Source organism: Lynx canadensis, chromosome D2 (genome assembly GCF_007474595.2).
Source record: "Lynx canadensis isolate LIC74 chromosome D2, mLynCan4.pri.v2, whole genome shotgun sequence".
NCBI lineage: Eukaryota > Metazoa > Chordata > Mammalia > Carnivora > Felidae > Lynx > Lynx canadensis.
In genome coordinates, this window is record NC_044313.2 from 33003753 (window position 1) to 33028442 (window position 24690).

At 39.6% G+C, this 24690-nt stretch overlaps 1 protein-coding gene and 1 non-coding gene across 2 annotated transcripts in view; one reads left to right on the top strand and one right to left on the bottom strand.

Moving 5' to 3' along the window:
- The window catches only part of LOC115527426 (cytochrome P450 2C41-like), a 31786-nt gene extending 21379 nt beyond the window's left edge, over nucleotides 1-10407 (bottom strand). Inside the window, exons 1-5 of the mRNA XM_030335026.1 lie at nucleotides 10160-10407; nucleotides 8659-8821; nucleotides 8352-8501; nucleotides 3962-4122; nucleotides 258-434 (exon numbers count right to left, since the gene is read on the bottom strand). Coding sequence (XP_030190886.1) covers nucleotides 258-434; nucleotides 3962-4122; nucleotides 8352-8501; nucleotides 8659-8821; nucleotides 10160-10327 — 819 coding nt within the window. The 5' untranslated portion in view covers nucleotides 10328-10407. The remainder of the gene's footprint in view (nucleotides 1-257; nucleotides 435-3961; nucleotides 4123-8351; nucleotides 8502-8658; nucleotides 8822-10159) is intronic.
- LOC115527814 lies at nucleotides 4626-4732 on the top strand. The gene has a single exon (XR_003973051.1). It is a non-coding gene; the product is annotated as a U6 spliceosomal RNA (small nuclear RNA).
- Nucleotides 10408-24690: the final 14283 nt, after the last annotated feature.

Consider the following 24690-nt stretch of genomic DNA (forward strand, 5'->3'; position numbering starts at 1 on the left):
TTCCCCTAAAGTGTACATTCTCTTTCTCTTTCTGCTCAGGTAGAAACTTGACAAACAGGTTCCATGTATTCCAGGTATTTAGCAATTCAATCTTAGATCTTCTATGATGCTCAATCCAGATCCATGCATACATAAGAACCTAAAGTGTTTGGCCAAGCATTTCTTGCCTATTGAAACATCCCTGATAAGTACAGAACTAATCAGTGAACCCCAAAAATGCAGGCAAACAAATAAATGATCTGTCACCAACATTTTACCTGTTTTATTTGGATCAAGAAGTAATCAATGAAATCCCGAGGATTGTTAATGTCCAAAGATTCTTGGTGTTCTTTGGTTTTCTCTAAAATATAATTGTGTGTACGAGTAAAATTTTTAAATATTTTGCGATGACTTCCTGGGAGGTAATCAATGAGAGCAGGGAAACTATTGTAGATCTTAAGGATAAAAAAAAAATAATAATTATTAAATTAAAAACATTAAAGAAATGAGATAAAGAAAAAAATGGTCTCTATCTTCTGGGGAAGCATTTAATGTGCATATAAAAGTAACTGTCTAATGCTCATAGGGATACTTAAGGGAACAAACTCTGACCAGATGATGGAAGATAATAATAATTTCCTATACACATACATCAACCTCATAGTATTAAGGCATCTTTATGTCAATTCTCTCTTTTTTTAACTTAAATTTTTTAATTTTTTAAATTGTCGTAGACTCTGGGTCTGGTGTTCTTTCTTGCTAGATAAGTGGTGCCTCACGTCTGCTGTAAACAACCTTCTGCCTGGCTGCCTGGCACCAGGGTTTTGTTTTGTATTGACCCAAACCCCTAACTCCACATATCTTCAAACCCCTCTTTCCCTCATGTCCATGAGTTAATGTTCACAGTTTCATTGTCCCTTTGTGCACGTCCATTACCATGTTTGTAAGCCTTCTGATCCTAATAAAAATGGAGCAAGGACCCTTAATCGGGGCTCTTGTCTTCTCCAGGACATTAGTCATCTCTCGCACTTTAATCCTGTGTCCTGCTTTCTTGCTGGGCAAGAAAGAACTCTAGACCCAGAGTCTACGACATTAAATGAGTTTATTTTTTCAAGTTTATTTATTTATTTTGGGAGAGTGAAAGAGCGGGGAGGGGCAGAGAGAGGGAGAGAGAGAATCCCAAGGAGGCTCTGTGCCATCAGCACAGAGCCCGATGTGGGGCTCAATCTCATGAACCATGAGATCACATCTGCAATGAAATTAAGAGTTTGGATGCTCCACTGACTGAGCCACCCAGGCATGCCTATTTTTTAATTTTTAGAAAGAATGAGAGAGAATACAAGCAGGGTAGAGGGGCAAAGGGAGAGAGAGAGAGAGAAACTTTTTTTTTAAGTTTATTTATTTTGAGAGAAGGTACATGTGCGAGTGGGGGGAGGGGCAGAGAGAGAGAGAGAGGAGGGAGAGAAGTCCAAGCAGGCCCTGTGTGCTGTCAGCACAGAGCCCAATGTGGGGCTCGATCCCATGTCCCTGGGATCATGACCTGAGCCAAAATCAAGAGTTGGATGCTCAACTGACTGAAGTGACTGAGCCACCCAGGTGCCCAATTCTCTCATTTTTTAAATATTAATTCCTCCCTACAACCTTGAAATATAGAATGACATGAATTACTATGATTCACATTTTATAGATGAAGACCAAGGTTAAGGGAGTTTGGGCAACTTGATATATAGCACAAAGCTACTCCCTAGTCAGTGTTCCCTGGTAGCATCTGTGATCCCAAACGTTTTCTCTTCTTAAAGGAGACATTCTTTTCCTTCCTAAATTAGCATACTTCTGTTAAGTAATGTGATGAAGAGGTCACTAAGTGAGTGGAGGACAAACCTTGTGGGCAATGGGAACCTTCCAGCAGGGGCCTGCATGCCCATGGAGTGATGTGGTCATGTTTCCAGGCAGTCACCAAAGTAGCTTATGGAAACTGAGGTTTGAGGTTTAGTGGAAAAATCACAGACCAGGGAACAAATGGGCTTGAATTCCACCAGCTCCATATTTGGACATTTGTCTTCTTGTCTGTGAAATAAAGGCTTCAACTATCTTTCTCAGATGCACACTCCAGGACGCTTGCCCTGGGCAGGAGTTTGGTATTCAAAAATTCACTTCACTGAGTATAACTGGTGAAAATGTCACAGTAGACAGCTCCAAAGGTAGGTCCCTCTCAAAAAAGGCTGAAAATTTTAGCAAAAACCATGAGAATCAACTTGTCTGAATTCTAGAAAACAAAGCAATCAAGAGAATGCTGAATTAAGAAAAAGGTAACTTGAAAATGGCGGGAAAGCTTTGTGAAGTTTTTAATTTGTCCTTGTCCCACCTCTTTCCTCAGTTTGGCAGGGGTCTTAACAAGGGCAGCTTCTTACATGGGACTCTGGTTTCTAGTTCAAGAAAGAGTAGAGCTGACCATCCTCACAAAAAATTGTTTTCTCTGTTGCCACTTCTCTGGGGCAATCTGAAGGGCTCTGGTCTTTGTCTCATCTAACTTAGAACTCAGGGTGGAAAAGTAGTAGGTATGTCTCCAAAACTCTGTAAGGCAAATGAATAACCCACAGCCTCCTCGGGCAAAGATTAGTTAAGGCATAGGATACAACATCAAAATCCTAGGAAGAAAAGCTGAGGAGAGAGTAACTTCTGGAAATTAGGGCATTCAAAAGCACCCATGTATACTGAGGAATTTAGAAATTTAAAGTTTAGGGGGCGCCTGGGTGGCTCAGTCGGTTAAGCGTCCGACTTTGGCTCAGGTCATGATCTCACGGTTCGTGGCTTCGAGCCCCGCGTGGGGCTCTGTGCTGACAGCTCAGAGCCTGGAGCCTGCTTCGGATTCTGTGTCTCCCTCTCCCTCTGCTCCTCCCCCACTCACTCTCTCTCTCTCTCTCTCTCTCTCTCTCAAGAATAAATAAACATTAAACAAAAATTAAAAAAAAAAAAAGTTTAGAAAGCAGGACATAGGCTAAGAAAAGACCTCAGAAGACCCTAAGCTTTCACCTCTGGGTGATCTTGGCTCAGCACAAGCTGAGAAAGAATTGAAAACAGTCTGATGAAAGCACTGAAGGAGTGTCCCAGCACAGAGCTAATCTGGAAGAATTCATTAGTTCCTTCCTGCCTCCCTCCCTCTCCCTCCCTCCCTCTCCCTCCCTCCCTTCCTTCCTGCATTCCCCCTTCCCTCCCTCCCTCTCTTTCCCTCCCTTCCTCTGTCCCTCCCTTCTCCCTTCCAGTTCTCTCTCTTTCTCCCCCTTCTCCCCCTCCCTTTCTCTCCCCACCCCCTCTTTCTCCCTTCATTTCGGCTCCTCACATTCAAGGAAACTTCCATCAAAACATTAGCTTAATACAAGCTAAAGGAACAGAGATTTCAGAGACCGCACATGACAAAGAAGAGACTTAGCAAAAACAGTTCAGAAAAGTCACTAAATAAACATCTACAGCCTATAGAAAGCAAAAAACCCAGCACACACGGGGGTGTCTGGGTGGCTCAGTCCGTTAAGCGTCTGACTTTGGTTCAGGTCATGATTTCATGGTTCATGAGTTCGAGCCTCATGATCTCATGGTTCGTGAGTTCAAGCCCCACATCGGCTCAGTGCTAACAGCTTGGAGTCTGGAGCCTGCTTTAGCTTCTGTGTCTCCCTCTCTCTCTGCCCCTCCCCCATTTGTACTCTGTCTCTCTCTCTCTCTCTCTCTCTCTCTCTCAAAAATAAAATAAAACATTAAAAAAAGTAAAAAAAAACAACACACACAAAAAAAAACAACAGCACAAACCTATAGCAAGCAAAACAAAACAAATCTCAAGAAGGGAGAAGAATCTGATTTCCACAGTTACCACATTATAACATCCAAAATGTCTAGTTTTCATTCACTTCACAGCATGGTTCATACAGAATTTTGGACTTGGACAAAACAGTATAAGTAGCTTCTCAGGAAGAGAGGATCTTGACCTCACCTGGACCCATGAGGAGCTCAAAATCTTGGTGTTTTCATTAAATTTTTCCAGGAAGCCAAGTAAAGTCTGATCTGTATAATCAAAACGATTTTGGAAAATAATGGAGCAGACCATATTACAGGTAGCACAGCCCAGGACAAAAGTGGGGTCACAGGGTAAGGCTAAAGAATAGGAGAGATTAAAAAAAAAAAGAATAGGAAAGATTTATTAAATAGCATTAAAATATACATATAAAAGTCTTTGTTGTTGATAACAGATAAAGGTAATTTTAGAACCTCTAAAGCAATATCTACCTAGCAATCCCTTTATCGGTGAAAATTTTAGTATGCTTAAAATCAACTTGTCACTTTTCCCTTAAAAGTGAAGTCCATTCCTGCCTGGGTAGCTCAGTCAGTTGAGCATCGGACTTCAGCTCAGGTCATGATCTCACAGTTCGGTTCGTGGGTTCACGCCCCGAGTCCGGCTCTGTGCTGACAGCTTGCTCGGAGCCTGGAGCCTGCTTCAGATTCTGTGTCTCCTTCTCTCTCTGCCCCTCCCCTGCTTGCACTCTGTCTCTCAAAAATAAATTCATGTAAAAAAAAATTTTTTTTAAATGTGAAGCCCATTCCATCCTCGTTTGTTTAATAATAGTTTTCCAAATACTCCATTTATATCACTACATTTGGTGCTCGCTTCAGTAGCACATATACTAAAACTGGAACGATACAGAGAAGATTAGCATGGCGCCTGCACAAAGATGACACGCAAATTCGTATATCACTACATTTGTTTACCTGATTTTTACCCAAGGGGACTATTACTTTGAAGAACAAAAGAAACAAATTTAAAGAAGTCCCTTCCTTCCTTCCTTCCTTCCTTCCTTCCTTCCTTCCTTCCTCCCTCCCTCCCTCCCTCCCTCCCTCTCTTCCAGTACCCTCTCTCTCTCTTCCCTTCTTCCCTTCTTTTACTTTTTAGCCAACGCAGGGCTTGAACTCATGACCCTGAGATCAAGACCGACTTTACTGACTGAGCCCACCAGATGCCCCAAGAAGCCACTTTTAAAAATACCTAATAGGGGTGCGTGGCAGTACATGGAGCATGCAATTGTTGGTCTCGGAGTCGTGTGTTAAAGCTCCACATTGGGTGTGGAGATTACTTAAAAATAATAATAATAAAAATAAATTTTTAAAAACTACGTAATGATTCAGGTTATGAATGAAGAATCACACCTGTTTGGTAAGCTTGCAATTAGCACTCATATAAGGAAGGGAAAAAATGACTAAGGACCTGGAAACCTTTTATGTACAATGAATAGTTGAAGTGACCCATGTGTAAAATCAGTAGAGGAAAAGATTAGAGAAAGGAAGATTATGGAAAAATGCAGATACTGGATGGAATGAATGTAAAAAAGCAAAAGCTATCCATATTATATGAGAAGAAAAACTAACACAAATGAATACAAATTATAATACAATTTGCCTAAAATAAAAGTAAAATAAGAACTCTTTATTTCAAACTTAAGTCACAGATAAGCAGACAAAAAAGATTAACTTGATAAAGAGTCCTGGGACGCCTGGCTGGCTCATGAGATCAAGCCCCACGTTCAGCATGGAACCTACTTAAAAAATTTTTTTAAAAACAGAAAAGGCAATAAATAGAGTCCTTTTATTTCTTTATTGCAATATAGAAAAAAATAATTTTCTTCTCTAGGAAATAGTGTCCATCAGGCCCCACATTTATTTGGACAGCCTGCCCTCTTGTGGAATTCTGGAATATTACTATATATAGCCATTAGCAGAAGCCCGTATCGTTGGTATAAATTTTTTACTTGGACTATCATTTAAGTCAATTCTGTCATTTTACAGATAAATGAAAGAAGAGGAAAAGTTTTATATTTTTAGTGGGAAATATTTAAATGAAATTGCTATAATCAAATGATCAATAAACTTTATATGCAAAAGGCCCCAAATTCACATCATCAATGTAATTAAGGTGACCAGAATCAAAAATGAGGAAGAAATGAGACAGAATTAAAAAAATAGGAAACATGTTTAGTTAACTGCTCCTATTCCAGACTCCTTTTCAGTTGAAACACTCAAGGACAGTAAGCTTTTGGAAAAACTTATTCTAGAAGGTAGGGGATAAATTTAAGAAGGCCTTGAGATTTCTGTGTGTGTGTGTGTGTGTGTGTGTGTGTGTGTGTATGTGTGTGTGTGTGTGTGTGTGTGTATGTGTGTGTGTGTGTGTGAGAGAGAGAGAGAGAGAGAGAGAGAGAGAGATTCACAGCTAAAATTTGGTTTTTAATTTTTTGCTTCATTTTAGAGAGAGAATTAAAAAGCAGGGTAATTTGAAATCCACACTGAAAATCAGATTCATTGTGACAAGCACTTCATAAGTCACTGGAGCTGACAGAGGGGGGTAAAATAATTACCATATAAGTTCTAACCCAAATCCAATGATTTTAAAATGCACCTGGAATTTTTATTTAGATCGTGGGGCCAGTAGATCAGGAGAAGATAGCAATTGAAAAGATAGTTTGTTACTCAGAGTTCCCTCTAAGAGGGAAGCACCAAGGTAGATGAGGAGGCAAAAGGAACAGAGGGAAAGCATGGGCCAGAGCCTTCATTGGGGCTTTCATGGGAAGGAGTGAGCAAGGCAGGGTAGGTATGCTGAGTACATTTAGGATCAGATAGTTTGAACAGTTGCAGAGGGCTCTGGGTTACAGGGGTGTTCCCCAGTTCTTCAGTAATTGGCCCTGCGTTGATTTAGAGCAGGGAGAGTATTGGCTTGGTGTGTGAGAACTTGGTAAAGGAGGCAGCTGGGGGTATGGGCGGTGGATAGGCTGATTTACAAATCAAAGACATGCTCTAAGACAAGATGTTTGCTATATCTAGTAATTCATTACCCCTGGGAGGGGAGGTTGTTCCCTGGTTCTGCAAGGCCTCTAAGATGTCAAAACATTACAAAATAGAGAAAATTAGAAACATGATTAATAGACTATAAAGAAGGAGAGTAATATAAGGAAAGTCAACTAATAAGGGAGGCAGGGTAAAGAGTTATTAATAGCTGAAACTTAAATAAATCATTTTATAACTTGGTATTTGTGTAATTTTCAGGATTATGCTATAGCATATATTTCTTAACATATATTAAATAATACTACAGATTAGCGAGCAACAGTAAATAACTCAAACTGGTAATTTAAAAATAATTGTTTACAGTCACCCTGGAAAACAGTATGGAGGTTCCTCAATAAATAGAACTACTCTATGACCCAGCAATTGCACTATTAGATATTTACCCAAAGGATACAAAACTACTAATTCAAAGGGATACAGGTACCCCGATGTTTATAGCAGCATTATGTGCAATAGCCAAATTATGGAAATAGCCTAAGTGCTCATGACTGATGAATGGATAAAGAAGTGGTATATACATAACCAATGGAATATTACTTAGCCATCAAAAAGAATGACATCTTGCCATTTGCAATGACATGGATAGAGGTGGAGTGTATTATGCTAAGCGAAATAAGTCAGAGAAAGACAAATACCATATGATTTCTTCACTCATATGTGGAATTTCAGAAACAAATGAGCAAGGGGGAAAAAAAAGAAAGAGAAAGGCAAACCAAGAAACAGACTCTTAACTATACAGAACAAACTGATGGTTACCAGCATGGAGGTGGGGGGGGATGGGTTAAACAGGTGATGGGGATTAAGGAGGGCATTTGTGATGAGCACTGGGTAATGTATGAAAGTGTTCAATCACTAACTTGTACATTTGAAACTAATTTAAATTTTAAATTTAAAAAATTTTTAAATAGCTGTTTATAGGGAAATCACAACTGCTAAGGGCTGCACTAAAGATTCCTGGGGAATTACAACCATAAAAAAAGTATCATTACTGCCAGAAATGTAGACATGGGCCTGGGAAGAAACCTTCGTACAGATCAATGAAACTGACCAAACACATATAGACCAATGAAGTAAAAGCACATGTCACTTGTTACATGTGCTCCATCAGGGGGTGATGAGGTCACTTCCACTGTGTCCACTTGACAAGTATTCCCTGGTGACATGTTCTGAAACAGGTAATGCACATATACATTATGGGAAAAACATTGTTCTCTAACTCTTTGAAAAAATGACTCCCCAAACGTTCTACCTTCATGACGTAATGATTTGGAAATTAACAAATTTGGGACAGAATAGGATTAAATGACCTTTTGTACACACAGCCTATGCACGGTCATGGAAGGACATACATAACAAGCATAGATACACAAAACCTCCCTTGGTTCTCTGCTGCACACCCTTTCTCCTCCACAAAAGGGCTGAAATGTTTCCAAGGATATCAGTAGACAAGAGAACAAACAGCCTGCCAATGTCAGAGTTATAGAATAACCCACCATTGGTTTTTCTCAACTCTTCCATGAGGTAGTAGGCTTCCTCTTGAACTCGGTTCTCAAGGTCACTCTTCCCCATCCCCAAATTCCGCAGGGTCATGAGGCAGAAGCGCCGCATCTCCTTCCATCTCTTTCCATTGGTGAAAAGAATTCCTACCAGAGGGAAGACAGAAACTGGGACAGAGGTCCTGGGCAAGGAGGAGGAAGCCTTGTAGATGGGCCAAGTTCTGCTGAGTTACCCTTCAAATTCCTGTTTTCCATCCTTCCTACTCCCATAACCAGTGCTGAACCTGCATACCAGCATACCTACCATGTCCTTTACTAATTCTTTCAGCTAATGGGAAACTTCCTCTTGCAGAAAACTCTTCTCCTAGATCAATCAGGGCTTCCTTCACTGCCTTATATCCATGCAGCACAACAGCAGGCTTCATGCCAAAATACAGAGTGAAAACCGGGCCATAGGTTTTTGAGAGCTGAGAAGCGCAAAGAAAATGTATATATTATTACCCAAAGAAGTCACAATTTGGCTATATTTTGTGCATTTGTGTGTATGTGCATGATTAAACCTGATATCATCATCATATTGTTGATGTTTTTATTCTGCCAAACGTAGCTTCACCTATTTCTGGATGTTATGTATAAATAAGATTGTTACAGCCGACACATAGAGAGGGCCACTGATGTGACAGGCAATGGCCCAGACTATTATTACTCAGATTATTACAACTAGCCATCACAGCAACACCTTGAGCAAGGTTTATTTACCCTGTTGTATAGAGAGACTGAAGTTCAAAGAATTTCCTATATATTTCCAGTGTCTAATAACAGAACACCCCAGTTTCAACCCTGCTTGGCAGACCTCTGATGCCTGAGCAATTTACCAGTCCCCAGTGCCTACCTGGGGACCAATACCCAGCTGATGGTTTCAGGATCATCTGTAAAGCTCATCCCCTGGAAATTCTATCTCTGTAGCCTTACGATGTACACTAGGATTATGTATTTTTTTAAAAAAAATCACCACAGATGATGCTAAGGCCCACTCCACTTTGAGATTTGCTGCTATTACTAACATAAAAAGAGAGCAAGCATCACAGAGGCCAGCATCTCATAGAAGGAGAATTGCTTCTTTCTTGCAGCATTCTTGGGGTACAGACAGCAGTTCTGTACAGAATCCAAAGGGATTCTGTTACCATCCAGCTGGCCCCAAGGATTTTTTTCTTTCATTCACTCATGCAAATGAACTACTATTCAAAACTATTTCCTTGACATCAGGCACAATTTGCTTCTTCAGAGTTCAATTTTCATAACTATTCTGAATAAAACACACAGTTTATGTAGTAGATGACTTCTCGAATGAAATCTCCAATCACAAACTACCTCCCTTACCGTTTACCTCCAGCCAGAAGTCATACCAAATGTCTCTGAAACAAAGAAGGGCAGCAACATTCCTCACTTTTGCCATTTGATTATTTTGATGATACCAAAGAATGACCTAAATATTTCTCTATTCATAGAAAACATTATTTTATTACACTATTTTTTAAAAGTGATCTCTACACCCATTGTGGGGCTCAAACTCATGACCCTGAGATCAAGGGTCGCACACTCTACTGACTGACCCAGCCAGGCACCCCTTATTTCACTATTCTTGACAATACTCCGCAAGGAGTATTTGCTTTATAGATATATCTTGATGTTTTTATCTTAATATACTATAACTTAATATATTTTCATAAAGATATTTTATTTAAAAGCAGAGGTTAATGTACATACCCTTTGCAAACTGCTGGAGGAGCATAAAGCATACTTACATTGCATAAGGATTTGCCGATGTTCTTCACATCTACCTGTAGGATATTTCCAATAAAAGGGAGAGGATGAGGGCCAGACGGGAGCTTCCCCTTCCCAATGTTCTGTTTCCAGAGAGAAAGGAGAAGCCAACAGGAGAGACAGAGCACCAGAATCACAAGTGGATCCATGGAAGTGTTCTCTTCTTAGACAACTGTGAGCAAAGTCTAAAGCTTCTGTACACTCACTGCTAATTCCACCTGTGATGTTTATAAGGTAACCAATCAGCTAGATTTACCTTCATCTCTCTCTTAAAGGGACTTTGGCCCACTGATAAAGATAAAAGTATGGCGTACTTTACTCTTCTTTTGCTTCTAATGCCATGCCCTGGAGATTCTGTTCTAAAAGGTCTGGGTTGGAGCCCAGGGAATGTTTTTCTTTTTTTCTTTTAAACACTCTAGATGGTTCTGATTGAGAGCCAGTGAAGTAAATTATTTGATCACAAAAACTGAAAAATATTCTGGATTTTGAGTAATGACCAGTTTGTGAATTTATGATTTGGGGGGGAAATCCTTGCATATAAAAAAGTTTATCCTTTAATACTTTATCAAACACTATAGTATATTTTGTCCTAGAAAATGAAAGCCTTTTGAAATATTTTAGTGTACTGTACTAACATTACAACTACTTAAACATAAACTAGGTAATGCAACTCTTAAATGTCCAAACATGTAACAAGTAATTAAGTAAATTTATACAGTAAAACCTTGGTTTGGGAGCATTATTCGTTCTGGAAGTAATCCAAAGCACTTGTATATCAAACTAAATTTCCCCATAAGAAATAATGGAAACTCAGATAATTTGTTCCACAATCCAAAAATATTCACACAAAAATGATTACAGTACTGTAATATAATACAAAATAATAAAGAAAATAAACAAATTAACTTGCACTTACCTTTGAAAACCTTTGTGGCTGGTAGGAGGGAGACAAGAGAGAGGAGGGTTATTGTGTAGGACAACTTTCACCATCACTAACAGAATCAGTGATATCTTTTGGCTCAATGGAATCTTTCTCTTTTCACGCAACTTTAACAAGAAACCTATCCAATGACACTTGCTTTTGCCTCCTTTTGAGGATTTCACAGAAATGTGACATTGCATTGGTGATCATCCACAACCCCACAGTGAGACAGAGAGAGAGAGAGAGAGAGAGAACCATTTTCTCAGTTGTGATCATGTGACATTCAGTGTCACTTACTACTTGTATTGCAAGACATCACTCATTTATCAAGTTAAAATTTATTAAAAATGTTTGTGCATCTTGTAGAACACTCACAGAACAAGTTACTTGCAATCCAAAGGGTTTTTTTTTTTACATTTACCATATTACCATAAATACCATATTTACCATCAAACTCTTGCTCCCCCAAATACTGGAAAAAGGAATTTTAATTTTACAAATGGAGAAAGGGAAATTTGAAGACAACAGGAGACCCATTCAGTGTTGCACAGCTCATAAGTGACAAAAAGGGGATTTGAACTGAGATCTTTTGATGCCCACTGTGCCTATATGTGATACATACGATCCACCGGTTGCCTCAACAGTGATAGGAAAACAAAATCAAGCCCCAAAGCATTAGTTCCTCTGTATGTACACCTCATTGACTGTTCACAAAATAATAGACTTCACTAAATAGAAGCCTTTATTTATTTGATTCCAAGGACAACAGGGCTGTAAGTTCTCAAGAGAAAAAAATAAAAGATAGGGATTCTCCCTTCCTCATAACCGCAGAGGTAAAACTTGCTCAGGTAACTGAAAAAAGAGCCAATCTCAGAACTTAGGGAGCAAGACTTGGGAAGCTATGGTTTCCCCCACCTCACAGTCACCTCCAGACATAGCTGCTTCTGTTGCTTTTTGTGGCCTGGCATTGTCAGAAATAACGGAATGAAATATGCATGGCAAGAAATGGAAGACTTTAAAACAAAAGGCATGGATTCAGTGAGTGGGAATGGGAACCAGGGGATTCACTATACAGACGCACAGAATTGGGGCACCTGGCTTGCTCAATTGGTAAAGCATGTGACTCTGATCTTAGGGTTGGAAGTTTCAGCCCCACATTGGGTGTAGAGATTACTTAAAAATCAAATCTTAAAAACAAACAAAACAAACAAACAAAACCCCACAGAACCAACACAACATGCAGACCTGAACAGATGACATTCAGTGGTCATGAGGATCTAGATATCACTGGAATAAGAGATGTACGTTATCAGATCACTAATAGTAATGCTTGTACAAAGGGATGTTCTGCAAATATCATATCTGTTCTAAACTGACTAGTGCAGATATTTCCAAGCTCTTTTACTAAAGTTTTACCAAGACCCCACTCACACAATGTTTTATCCCTCATATTTACAGGAATATTGAAAATTTATGGAATTTTGACATCTGTCATCTTTTTAATTTTTTTAATGTTTGAGAGAGAGAGAGACAGAGAGAGAGACAGAGAGAGACAGAGTGCAACGGGCAGAGGGGCAGAGAGAGGAGACACAGAATCTGGAGCAGGCTCCAGGCTCTGAGCAGTCAGCACAGAACCCAATGCAGGGCTCGAACCCACAAACTGTGAGATCATGACCTGGGCCTGAAGTCAGACGCTTAACCGACTGAGCCACCCAGAAGCCCCTATCATCTCTCTTTTGATACATTCAGTTACCTTTGCCTAAGATAAAATTATTTCCATTTTAGGGCTGAGGGAGCTGGGCCTCAGGGTTTTAGCTCCTTTGCCAAGGACACACAGACTGCAGGTGGCAGAGCTCAGGCCCCACACGCCCTGAGAGGTGCGTGCTTCCATATAAGAAAAACACTCAGTTCAAGCAAGTTTCCCATGTTTATTGAATGTATATATACTGAGTATGATTCACTACGCCAGCACTTACCCCACCCAGTGACTTTTTTTTTTTAATTTTTTTTTTTCAGCGTTTTTATTTTTATTTTTGGGACAGAGAGAGACAGAGCATGAACGGGGGAGGGGCAGAGAGAGAGGGAGACACAGAATCGGAAACAGGCTCCAGGCTCCGAGCCATCAGCCCAGAGCCTGACGCGGGGCTCGAACTCACGGACCGCGAGATCGTGACCTGGCTGAAGTCGGACGCTTAACCGACTGCGCCACCCAGGCGCCCCCCCAGTGACTTTTAAATAAACATTTGAGTCAATTATGGCAGCACAGGTTGGTTAAAACAGGAGTCAGAAAAGATTTGTAACCTTTAGCATTTGAGTCCAGGTCTTGGTGAACCTTCATAATTTATCAAGGGCAGAGGCAAATTTGCTGACTCACATACCTCTAGATTTAAAAGAGCCACACTACCTAATGAACTCCATAGCTTTTTTTTTTTTTTCTTTTCTTTCTTCCTTTTTTTAAATAGGCTCCAACACCCTAGGTGGCACTTGAACCCATGACCCTGAGATCAAGAGTCACACACTCTACCAAATGAGCCAGCCAGGCACCACCTCCCCCTGGCTCTCTGTAAAGCAATCATTTTATTACTTGGGAGATGGGTGTCCCTTCTTTGCTCTTCCTCCCTCTTGCTGAGGCTCCTGCCTCGCCCTTTCTCTTTTTACAAAATGAGTGACAGATGATTCAAGATAGAAGGGATCAGAAATCCCTAGTGTAATACCTACGTTAGTTTTTGGAGTAAGGGATTGGTGACTTGGTGAGGTGACGTATCACCAGCCCATCAAGTACAAGACCTCTACTTAGAATTCACCTTAGGGTGCGTGGGTCGCTCAGTTGGTTAAGCGTCCCACTCTTGATTTCAGCTCAGGTCAGGATCTCATGGTCATGAGTTCAAGCCCCATGTCGGGCTCTACACTGACAATGCAGAACCTCCTTGGGATTCTCTTTCCCTCTCTCTCTCTGCCTCTCCCCTGCTCACTCTCTCTCTCAAAATAAACCTTAAAAAAAAAAAAAAAAAAGTCCCAGTTCAGGGACACCACACACTGAAGTGATTTCCCATCACTGCCCAAATAGATGGTCAGGGAGGCATCAGCATAAAGCCCTCCACAGTCAGAGTACTATAGACCTCAGGACAGAAGTGTTAATCAAAATAGTTTCTTCTTGGGATGCCTGGGTGGCTCAGTTGGTTGAACGTCCAACTTTAGTTCAGGTCATGGTTCGAGCCCCATGTTGTGCACTGTGCTGACAGCACAGAGCCTGGAGCCTGCTTCAAGTTCTGTGTCTCTCTCTCTGCCCCTCCCCTGCTCACACTCTGTCTCTGTCTCTCTCTCAAAAATAAAACAAAACATTAAAAACAAAACTTTAAAAAAAGTTTTTCTTTTTAAGGGCGCCTGGGTGGCTCAGTCAGTTAAGCCTCTGACTTTGGCTCAGGTCATAATCTTACAGTCCCTGAGTTCGAGCCCCACATCACAGTGCAGAACCGGCTTTGGATCCTCTATTTTCCCTCTCTCTCTCTGCCCGTCCCCTACTCACGCTCATGCACTCTCTCTAAAATAAACATTAAATTAAAAAAAGGAAAAAATTATTTCTTTTAAAATAAACCTTTCATTGAAGCAGAATATAAAGTTCTAAAAGTTCAGCTCAGTGAATTATCATCTGAACATACACAGTGAAACCAACACACAGGCCAAGAAAATTAATTTTGCCAGGACCCCAGAAGCCCCTTTATGCCTCCTCCTATTCAGTACCTTCCCCTTCTCTAAATGTGTCCAATATCACATCAAAGGTTAGTTTTTGCCTTTATATAAGGCAAAATGTTAGTTTGTGAGCTTCATATGAATGAAATCATACATTATTTTTTAGTATCGAGCTTCTTCACTTGATGTTGTAGATAGCACTCGGTAGGCTTTATTACAGTGTCTTATTTTATAACTATTCCAGTTTTTTTTCCATTGCATTGCAACGGACACATGGGTTGATTCTAGTCTGAGGCTATTATGAATAGTGCTGTTACTAACACTTCTATAGGTGGCTTTTTTGTATCCCAATGTATTGGATTTCTGTTCAGTATAATCTACAAGTATAATTGCTGGCAATGCAGGTGTTCTTTTTTAGTAAATGCTGCCAAAGAATTATTCAAATGGTTGAAAAATGTTACGATAAGATTGCCAGTAGCTCTACTTTCTTGGCAATACTAAATATATTCAGCTTATTTTCATTTTAGCCATTCTGACAGGTATGTTAATAACTCATTGTAGTTTTAATTCACATTTCCATGAAGCTTCATGTTGCTGAGCACTTTCTCAGATGTCCATTGGCAATGCCAATTCTTCTTTTGTGAAGGGTTTGTTTAGCTTAGATATGAGCCCATTGCTGGTTTCATATGTATATTTTTATATACTTACTTTTAATAACCCTAAGGGTATAGAAAAGTTTGAACTATGTACAAAGAATTTTATTTTGAACATTTGAGTAAAATTGCTGACCTAAAGTTCCAAAACTGAAATATTTTGGTATGTGTTTCCTAAAAGCAATGCAATTCTCCCATAACCATAATACAAATTTCAAAATCAGGAAACTAAATGATGCATTAGAACCACTCAATCCCTATTTCTACTAATGTTTCATCAAAAAGTCCCCATAATGTTCTTTATGTTCCATTCAGAAACCATAATCACATGTTGCAAATAGTTGTCAAGTCTCCTTAATCTATTTCAGTCTGGAATAGTTCCTCAGCCTTTTCTTGACTTCCATGACCCTGCCACTCTTGAAGAATATATTTGTAAAATGTTCCTCAGTGTCGGCTTGTCTGGGATTTCCTCATGATTAGATTCAGGTTATGCATCTTTTTTAAAAAATATTTTAAGTAATCTCTACACCCAACATGGGGCTCGAACTTACTACCTCAAGATCGAGAGTTGCACACCCCACCGACAGAGCCAGCCAGGTGTCTGCAGGTTATGCATCTTTGATATGAATACCACAGAATGTTTTTTCTTCTTATTGCATCCTATTAGGTGACAAACAATTTCCATCTGCCCATTATGGGTGTTCACTTTGATTACTTAGGAGTGTTTTGGCAGTCTCTTCCATTAAAATTATTTTAATAGCATTTGTAACTAAGAAATATTTTGAGCGTAGACCCTTTGAAACTATAGAACTAGTCATCAAATTTTCAATGGTATTTATATATCATTATGGAATCATGCATCCGACTGAGCCACCCAGGCACCCCAAGGAGTGATGTAATTTTAGTGTTAATAGCAGATGACTGTGTAACACGAAAAATTCACCACTTTGGACAACAAAAGATCCTCAACCTTTAAAAGAATTAAATAGTGTAATATAGATTATTTCCTATAATCCCATTTCAGAATAACTAAAAACAAAGTATGAAGTAAACAGAGCAATTGCTTGCAAATTTTGCAATCCCCCCCCCCTTTTTTTTTAATTTATTGGAGTGTCTGGGTTAAGCATCTAACTTCGGCTCAGATCATGGTCTCATGGTTCATGGGTTCAAGCCCCGTGTCAGGCTCTGTGCTGACAGCTCAGAGCCTGGAGCCTGCTCCAGATTCTGTGTCTCCCTCTCTCTCTCGCTGCCAAGCCCCTGCTCATGCTCTGTCTCTCTCAAAAATAAACATTAAAAAAAAAAAAAGTTTATTTCACCAAAAACCATAAAATACCTAGGAATAAACCTAACCAAAGGGGTGAAAAATCTATACTGAAAAGTATAGAAAGCTTATGAAAGAAATTGAAGGAGACACAAAAAGTGCAAAACATATTCCATGATCATGGATTGAAAGAATAATGTTAAAATGTCGATACTACCCAAAGCAATCTACATATTCAATGCAACCCCTATCAAAATAAAACCAGCATTCTTCACAGAACTAGAACAAACAATTCTAAAATTTGTATAGAACCAGAAAAGACCCTCAAAAGCCAAAGCAATCCTGAAAAAGAAAACCAAAGCTGGAGGCATCACAATCTGAACTTCAAGCTGTATTACAAAGCTGTAATCATTAAGACAGTAAGGTACTGGCACAAAAACAGACACTCAAACCAATGAAATAGAATAGAGAACCCAGAAATGGACCCACAAACGTATGACCAACTAATCTTTGACAAAACAGGGAAGAATATCCAATGGAATAAAGACAGTCTCTTCAGCAAATGGTGCTGGGAAAACTGGACTGTGACATGCAGAAAAATGAACCTGGACCACTTTCTTCCCCATACACAAAAATAAACTCAAAATGGATGAAAGACCTAAACATAAGACAGGAAGCCATCAAAAACCTAGAGGAGAAAGCATGCAAAAACCTCTTTGACCTCGGCCACAGCAACTTCTTACTCAACAAGTCTCCGGAGGCAAGGGAAACAAAAGCAAAAATGAACTATTGGGATCTCATCAAGATAAAAAGACTTCTGCACTGCAAAAGAAACAACCAACAAAACTTAAAAGACAACATATGGAATAGGAGAAGATATTTCATTTGACATATGAAATAAAGGGTTAGTGTCCAGGGGCACCTGGGTGGCTCAGTCAGTTAAGCATCCAACTTCGGCCCCGGTTATGATTTCACCTTTCCCGAGTTTGAGTCCTGTGTCAGGCTCTGTGCTGACAGCTCAGAGTCTGGAGCCTGTTTCAGATTCTGTGCCTCCCTCTCTCGCTGCTCCTACCCCCACTTGCACTCTGTCTCTCTCTCAAAGCTAAACATTAAAAAAAGAGTGGGTTAGTATCCAAAATCTATAAAGAACTCATCAAACTCAACACCCCAAAAAAACCCAAATAATCCAGTGAAGAAATGGGCAAAAGACACGAATAGACATTTCTCCACAGAAGACATCCAGATGGCTAACAGACACATGAAAAAATGTTCAACATCACTCATCATCAGGGAAATACAAATTAAAACCACAATGAGATACCACCTCACACCAGTCAGAATGGCTAACATTAACAATTGAGGCAACAACAATGTTGGCGAGGATGTGGAGAAAGGATTAGGAATGCAAACTGGTGCAGCCACTCTGGAAAACAGTATGGAGTTTCCTCAAAAAATTTAATATAGAACTACCCTACAACCCAGCAATAGCACTACTAGGTATTTATCCAAAGGATATAGGTGTGCTGTTTCCAAGGGGCACATGCACCCCAATGTTTACAGCAGCACTATCAACAATAGTCAAAGTATGGAAAGAGCCCAAATGTCCACTGACTGATGAATGAATAAAGATGTGGTGTGTGTGTGTGTGTGTGTGTGTGTGTACACACACACACACACACACACACACACACACACACACAATGGAGTATTACTCAGCAATCAAAAGGAATAAAATTTTGCCATTTGCGACTATGTAGATGGAACTTGAGGGTACTATGCTAAGCAAAATTAGTCAGAGAAAGACAAATATGCAAAAATAATATAAAAACGAGGGGGACAAAACATAAGAGACTCTTAAATACAGAGAACAAACTGAGGGTTGCTGGAGGGGTTGTTGGGGTGATGGACTAAATGGGTAAGGGGCATTGAGGACACTTGTTGGGTTGTTAGACATAGGGGATGAATCACTGGATTCTACTCCTGAAATCGTTATTTCACTATATGCTAATTTGGATGTAAATTAAAAAATAAATTAAAAAGATTATTTTGAGAGAGCAAGAGCAGGGGTGGGGCAGAGAAAGAGGGAGAATCTCAAGTAGGCTCCACACCATCAACAACAGAGTCCAATGTGGAGCTCAAACCCACAAACTGCAATATGGTGACCTGATCCAAAATCAACAGTCTGAGGCTTAACTGATTGAGCTACCTAGGCGCCCAACAAATTTTGTAATTCCTAAATAAATATTTGGATCAAAGGCACCAAAAGCAATATTGCACAATAATTTTAAAACACTAACAATGGATGTATTCACTGTGCTAGAACAGAGATAACATTCAATGAAGACACTTTGTGCCACTTAATACTTGAGAACATTTATGACATGTAAAAAGGAACAATAATGCAGCTTGAAACAAATTAAAAAGGCAAAAAAGTTAAAAGAAATTTTGACAAAATATTTAAGGCTCTAAAAATCAGAATTTTTCATACAAAAATGTATGCACTTTTCCTTTTCTGGATGCCCAGTGAATTATGTGGACTCTGCAGAAAGTTCCCCCAAGTAGTTTAAAATCCTGGTGGAAGGGTGCCTGGGCTCAGTCATTAAGCAGCTGACTTCATTTCAGCTTAGGTCATGATCTCAGTGGGTTCGACCCTCATATCAGGCTCTGTGCTGACAGTGCTTGGGACTTTTTCTCTCTCCTAATAAGTTAACTTAAAACACCCTGGTGGAAAAGCACATACTCCTGGGAGGTTTGCCCGTGTAGCGGGAGCCAAACTCATGGTCTGGAACAGCTCTCCAGTCTTGGGAAATTGGGAGCTCTGTGTACAGATGTAGAAACAAGCGCAGAGTGACCCCATGTTCCCTGAACCTCTGAACTTACCTTCCTGTGGTGCCCAGATGCGTCAGGCCTCCTGATAACAGTAGCCTGGGAGGAAGGTGCTGGCATTTCAACCCTTAGCTGGCAGAGATCACATGAATGTTTGCCTGTCCTTTCCTAAGTGGGTGTAACTTGTGACATTCTCCCCAGAAGAGTATGAGAGTTCTAGTTTTTTGTTTTTTTTTTTAAGAAAAAAGCTCGAGTGAGAGAGGGGCAGGAGGGAAACCATGAAGCAGATCATAACTTGAGCTGAAGTCAGATGCTTAACTGATTGAGCCACCTAGACGCCCCCAGTCCTAATTTCTCTACATCTTCACGGTTTTTAGTCTTTAATGTTTTTTGTGGTGAGTAGTATCTCATCGTGCTTTTCATTAGTGTTTCTTTGGTATATGACTAAATGATTACTTTTTCACACACTCCATGTGCTTTACAGTTAACTGTCCTTTCAAGCCTTATGTCCATTTTAATTTCTTTGCATTTTTATTACGGAGATTTATTTTGTTTATTCATGAAATATGAAAGTTTTGAGTGAGATTAGTAATGCAGAAGATACGGCTACCTTGCAACGGGACCAAGATTCGAAGAGAATAAAGAGGGCATCCTTATGGAGGGTTAGCCAAACATGGCAGATTAAGGAGAACATCCTTACCCCAGGGAGGGTTTGGTGGCCCCTCCCTGACTTGCACGGTCTCTCAAAATAAACTCAAATTACATCACTCCTCTCTTCTTTGTTTTAACCGCCTATTATGATTGGCTGGCAAAGGATGGCAAAGGATGGATTTAAAACTTTAGGTTGGAATTTCACAGATTGAAAATTTTATGGTCTTATTTTTGTTAAAACATGTGCCTGTCTACTGATCTTTGTTCCTCTGTGAATGACCTATCTAGTTTTAAATGATTCTCTTTGAGGTTATTTTATCTACAATGCATCCAGGTGTAGTTTTCCTTATCCTTTCTGTCTAGCACCTGGTAAACTAAACTAATTCAATAGGAGGTCCTTCATATTTAATTCCAGGAAACAGTCAATAATAGTTTTTAATCTGGTGTGTCCATCTGGTTCTTCTTTGTAACTTTATTCCTGCTTCATGTTTCCAACATGCTCTTTTACGCAGTGAACAAGACAAAGTACCCAATGATGAGATGAGAGGCTGACAGATGGGAAAGAGCAAGATTCTTTGGCAGGAGGAAGGGATAGATGAGGGACATCCATTCTAAAGTGAACTGTGAGCTGAGACTTGAATGCCAAGGAGCCAACCGTGCAAATATCTGAGTGAGGAACATGACCAAACATCAAATCCAAATAATAATGCATCGATGAATTATGAATTGATGAATTGTAAATTTCTGGTTATCTCTGGCATTGCTGGTGCCTCTGTTAGAGTCCACTCAGATCTTAAACTTCCCATTCTCTTTCATGGAAGGATTAAATTTGTCTTGTGCCAAGTTATCTAATATTCTAATATCATTTCTCTCTTGCACCCTACTACTACTGGTACAAAAAGGGTTCAACGGAAGATGGAGGAACAAATAGGAACAACCTTGAAACTGAGAGAAATAGGGTGAAGGAAAGCCGCCTGCACCCAGTGCTCCCACGTGAGTCTGTGCCTGGTTCTGCAGCACAAAGTAGTCAGGTCACAGAGCTCATTTTGATAAAACAGTAAGATAGGATTCATCTTGTATCTTTCAAGTAACCAGAGAAATAAACTTAAGTGGGGCGCCTGGGTGGCTCAGGTGGTTAAGTATCCAACTCTTGATTTTGGCTCAGGCCATGATCTCATGGTTCAAGAGATTGACCCCACATCAGGCTGTGCTGACAGCGCATAGCCTGCTTGGGATTCTGTCCCTCTCTTACTCTTAAAATAAATAAGTGTTTGGGGTGGCAAAACACACAATCCTTATTCAAAATCCAGTAATAAATGGTACACAGAAGAGGAAGACAGGCAATATAAATGTAACAGATCTGTTCTCACCAGAGGTTCTCTTATTTTTTTTTTCATCTGTCCTGCAGGAAATGCTTTTTACTAACTTAATGTTACCAAACTTCACTAATGCATGTACCTGGCATAGATAGAACTAGTTCATGATGACAAATATTACAAGAGTAGTTACCATGGGGTAGGGTTTAATTAGGAGGAAGAGAGAGCCTTCTGAGATGCTACGAACACTAGATGGTAATACGGATTGGCAGTCACACAGTGGAAACCTGTGTATACAACTAAACACTTAAGATTTCCATACTCTCCTGAAAAAAGTAACACCTTCATAAGAAGTAAAAGATATTTGTCATATTTCTCTAATGATTATGCTATTTTCATATTTCATTAAATAGCTTTTTAAAGCTCAGAGGAATGAAACCTTCATTTGACCACCTTAATTGGGTGGATGTTGTTAGAGTACTAAGCATGAAGACAGGCATACTTTATTTTATAAATGTTATTTTTTTTTAACATTAATTTTTATTTTTAAGAGACAGAGAAAGAGCATGAATGGGGGAGGGGCAGAAAGAGAGGGAGACAGAATCTAGGCTCTGTCAGCACAAAGCCCGACATGGGGCTCAAACTCACGGACAGCAAGATCATGATGCGAGCCAAAGGGAGATGCTTAATCGACTGAACCACTCATGCACCCCTGTGTATTCATTTCAATCAAATCTAAAAATTTACAGAAGCTCATTCTAGATCACATGAATGACCAAACAACTTTACCTGGAGTTAAATGCTCAAGTAACACCTTGAGACACCATTTATTGTCTGGTTGCCATTTGCTTGGCATTGTTGTCAAACTCCTGTCCTATTCATGCACAATTGGACTACATTATGTGGTAGTTTAAGCTTAGTTTGCCAAAAGTATATAAGATTTTGAAAAAATATAAAAATATTTTTATAAATTATTTTAATTTCTAATCAAAACCTATTTAGAATTAGCATTATTAGCTACATTAGGGATGTAAATGTGTATAATGGAAACACAAGCTTCACTAGATTTTGACAAGAAATGACATCTTCTCCGAATGTAACAGTAATGGTAGTTAAATCAAGTCAGGACCATAACTGACTCCAAAGAACTGAACAGCAAAAGAGATTTGTTAAAAATTTTACTCCTGGAGTGTCTGGATGGCTCAGTTGGTTAAGCATCTGACTTTAGCTCAGGTCATGATCTCATGGTTCGTGGGTTTGAGCCCTGCATCAGGCTCTGTGCTGACAGCTCAGAGCTTGGAGCCTACTTTAGATTCTGTGTCTCCCCACCCCTCTCCCACCTTGTCTCTCTCTCAAAAATAAACAAACATTAAAAAAGTCTTTTTAAATTTTTCTCCTGGGGCGCCTGGGTGGCGCAGTCGGTTAAGCGTCCGACTTCAGCCAGGTCACGATCTCGCGGTCCGGGAGTTCGAGCCCCGCGTCAGGCTCTGGGCTGATGGCTCGGAGCCTGGAGCCTGTTTCCGATTCTGTGTCTCCCTCTCTCTCTGCCCCTCCCCCGTTCATGCTCTGTCTCTCTCTGTCCCAAAAATAAATAAACGTTGAAAAAAAAAAAAAAATTTTTAAAAATAAATTTTTCTCCTAAGTATGATTCCTTGGGCTTAATTTAGCAACCATAATTGATAGTGAAGTAATAAAAAACATGTTATTTGCAGAGATGTACTGGCTAATACAGCAAACAGGATCATAAAAACTTAACTAGCATTAATTTAAAAAGAAGCTCAAAACCAAAATAATTTGAGTACAGACCTTAAAACTAATAGAAGTACCTAATGTTTTGATTATAAACGTTATTACTTTTCATAAATGTTATTACTTTTCAGTCTTCCCATAAAGTATTACTTCAAACTGATAAGATTTTAAAAAATAATATAATTACTAAGATATTAGTGAAAGACACTATCAAACATGTTTGCTTAGATTAGAAATGTTCAAGTATCACTTTCACTACACCTCTGAACACATAAGGAACTGCCTGCCTAAGGATATGGAAGACTGAACAATAAAAAAGCTAGTATTTTTCATGACAATGATCAACCGAAGGAAGACAAGCCCTGTTTGAGAATATTCTTTGAGACAAAGAGTATGTGAGACAAAGCAGAGAGTATGTTTCAGCATCACAGAGTGAGAACATCTGTTCCCTTCTGCCCCTTCCTTACTAAAATCTAGAACTAAGATAACATAATAGGATGAAAGAGGTATTAAACTCCCAGAAGAGAAGAGATGGCAACACAAGATTATGGAAGCTGAAAAATAAATGCATGGTTTCTAACAGTCTCAACAGGTGGAGTGCAAGCTCAGAAGCTCAGATTTGGGATAGTCTGAGTTATCAGGCAACCAATTAAACATGTCAAGTAGTCAGGTGGATATGAGTTCAGGGGAAAGAATTCTGGCTAGAGATATAAAGAAATCTGAGCCATCTACTTAAAGCAGTATCTTAAAGCAGCTAAGACCATCAAGGGAGCCCTAAGCTCTGCTTGGGACGTTCTAATGTCTAGGGGTCAAAGACATAAAAAAGAAATAGCAAAGGGGACAAGGAAGAATCAGAGAAGTAGGAAGGAAAACCAGGCCAATGTGTTCGCTAGCAATTAGCAAACTAAGGACATTGTTTAGGAGGTTACACTGTAGCTTAAAGACCAAGCAAACTGAGGTGACAGACCTCAGTAAGAACTGTTCCAATGGACAGAAGGGGATGAAAATCTGACTGGAACAGATCTAGGAAAAAAAAATGGAAGAGGAGAAACAAAAATAATTGTCTGTGTTGTATGAATTTTGTTTAGATTTGATTAAAATGAATACGCACATAAAAGCTAAAATTCTTGAGCTATATCCACAGATTTCATTATGAGAAACACAGCCCTATATCATCAATTGTAAATACAGACAATTTTTCAAGGAGCTTCTTATAAAAGAGAAATGAGGCATTTCTGTTGGCTCCAGACAGGAGGATATATCCATAGTAACAGGAAAGGAGGACTCATGAGCACAGATGCTGGTAGATTCACAGGTGCAGTGGTAGCAACTTTTGCAAGTTCTTTTCTGATTATTTCTATTTTCTAAGGGCCAACAGGGAACAAGATAAGAGGGAGGGGTTACATCTTACAGATGTAAGAACAGAAGTAAACCCATGAAACAG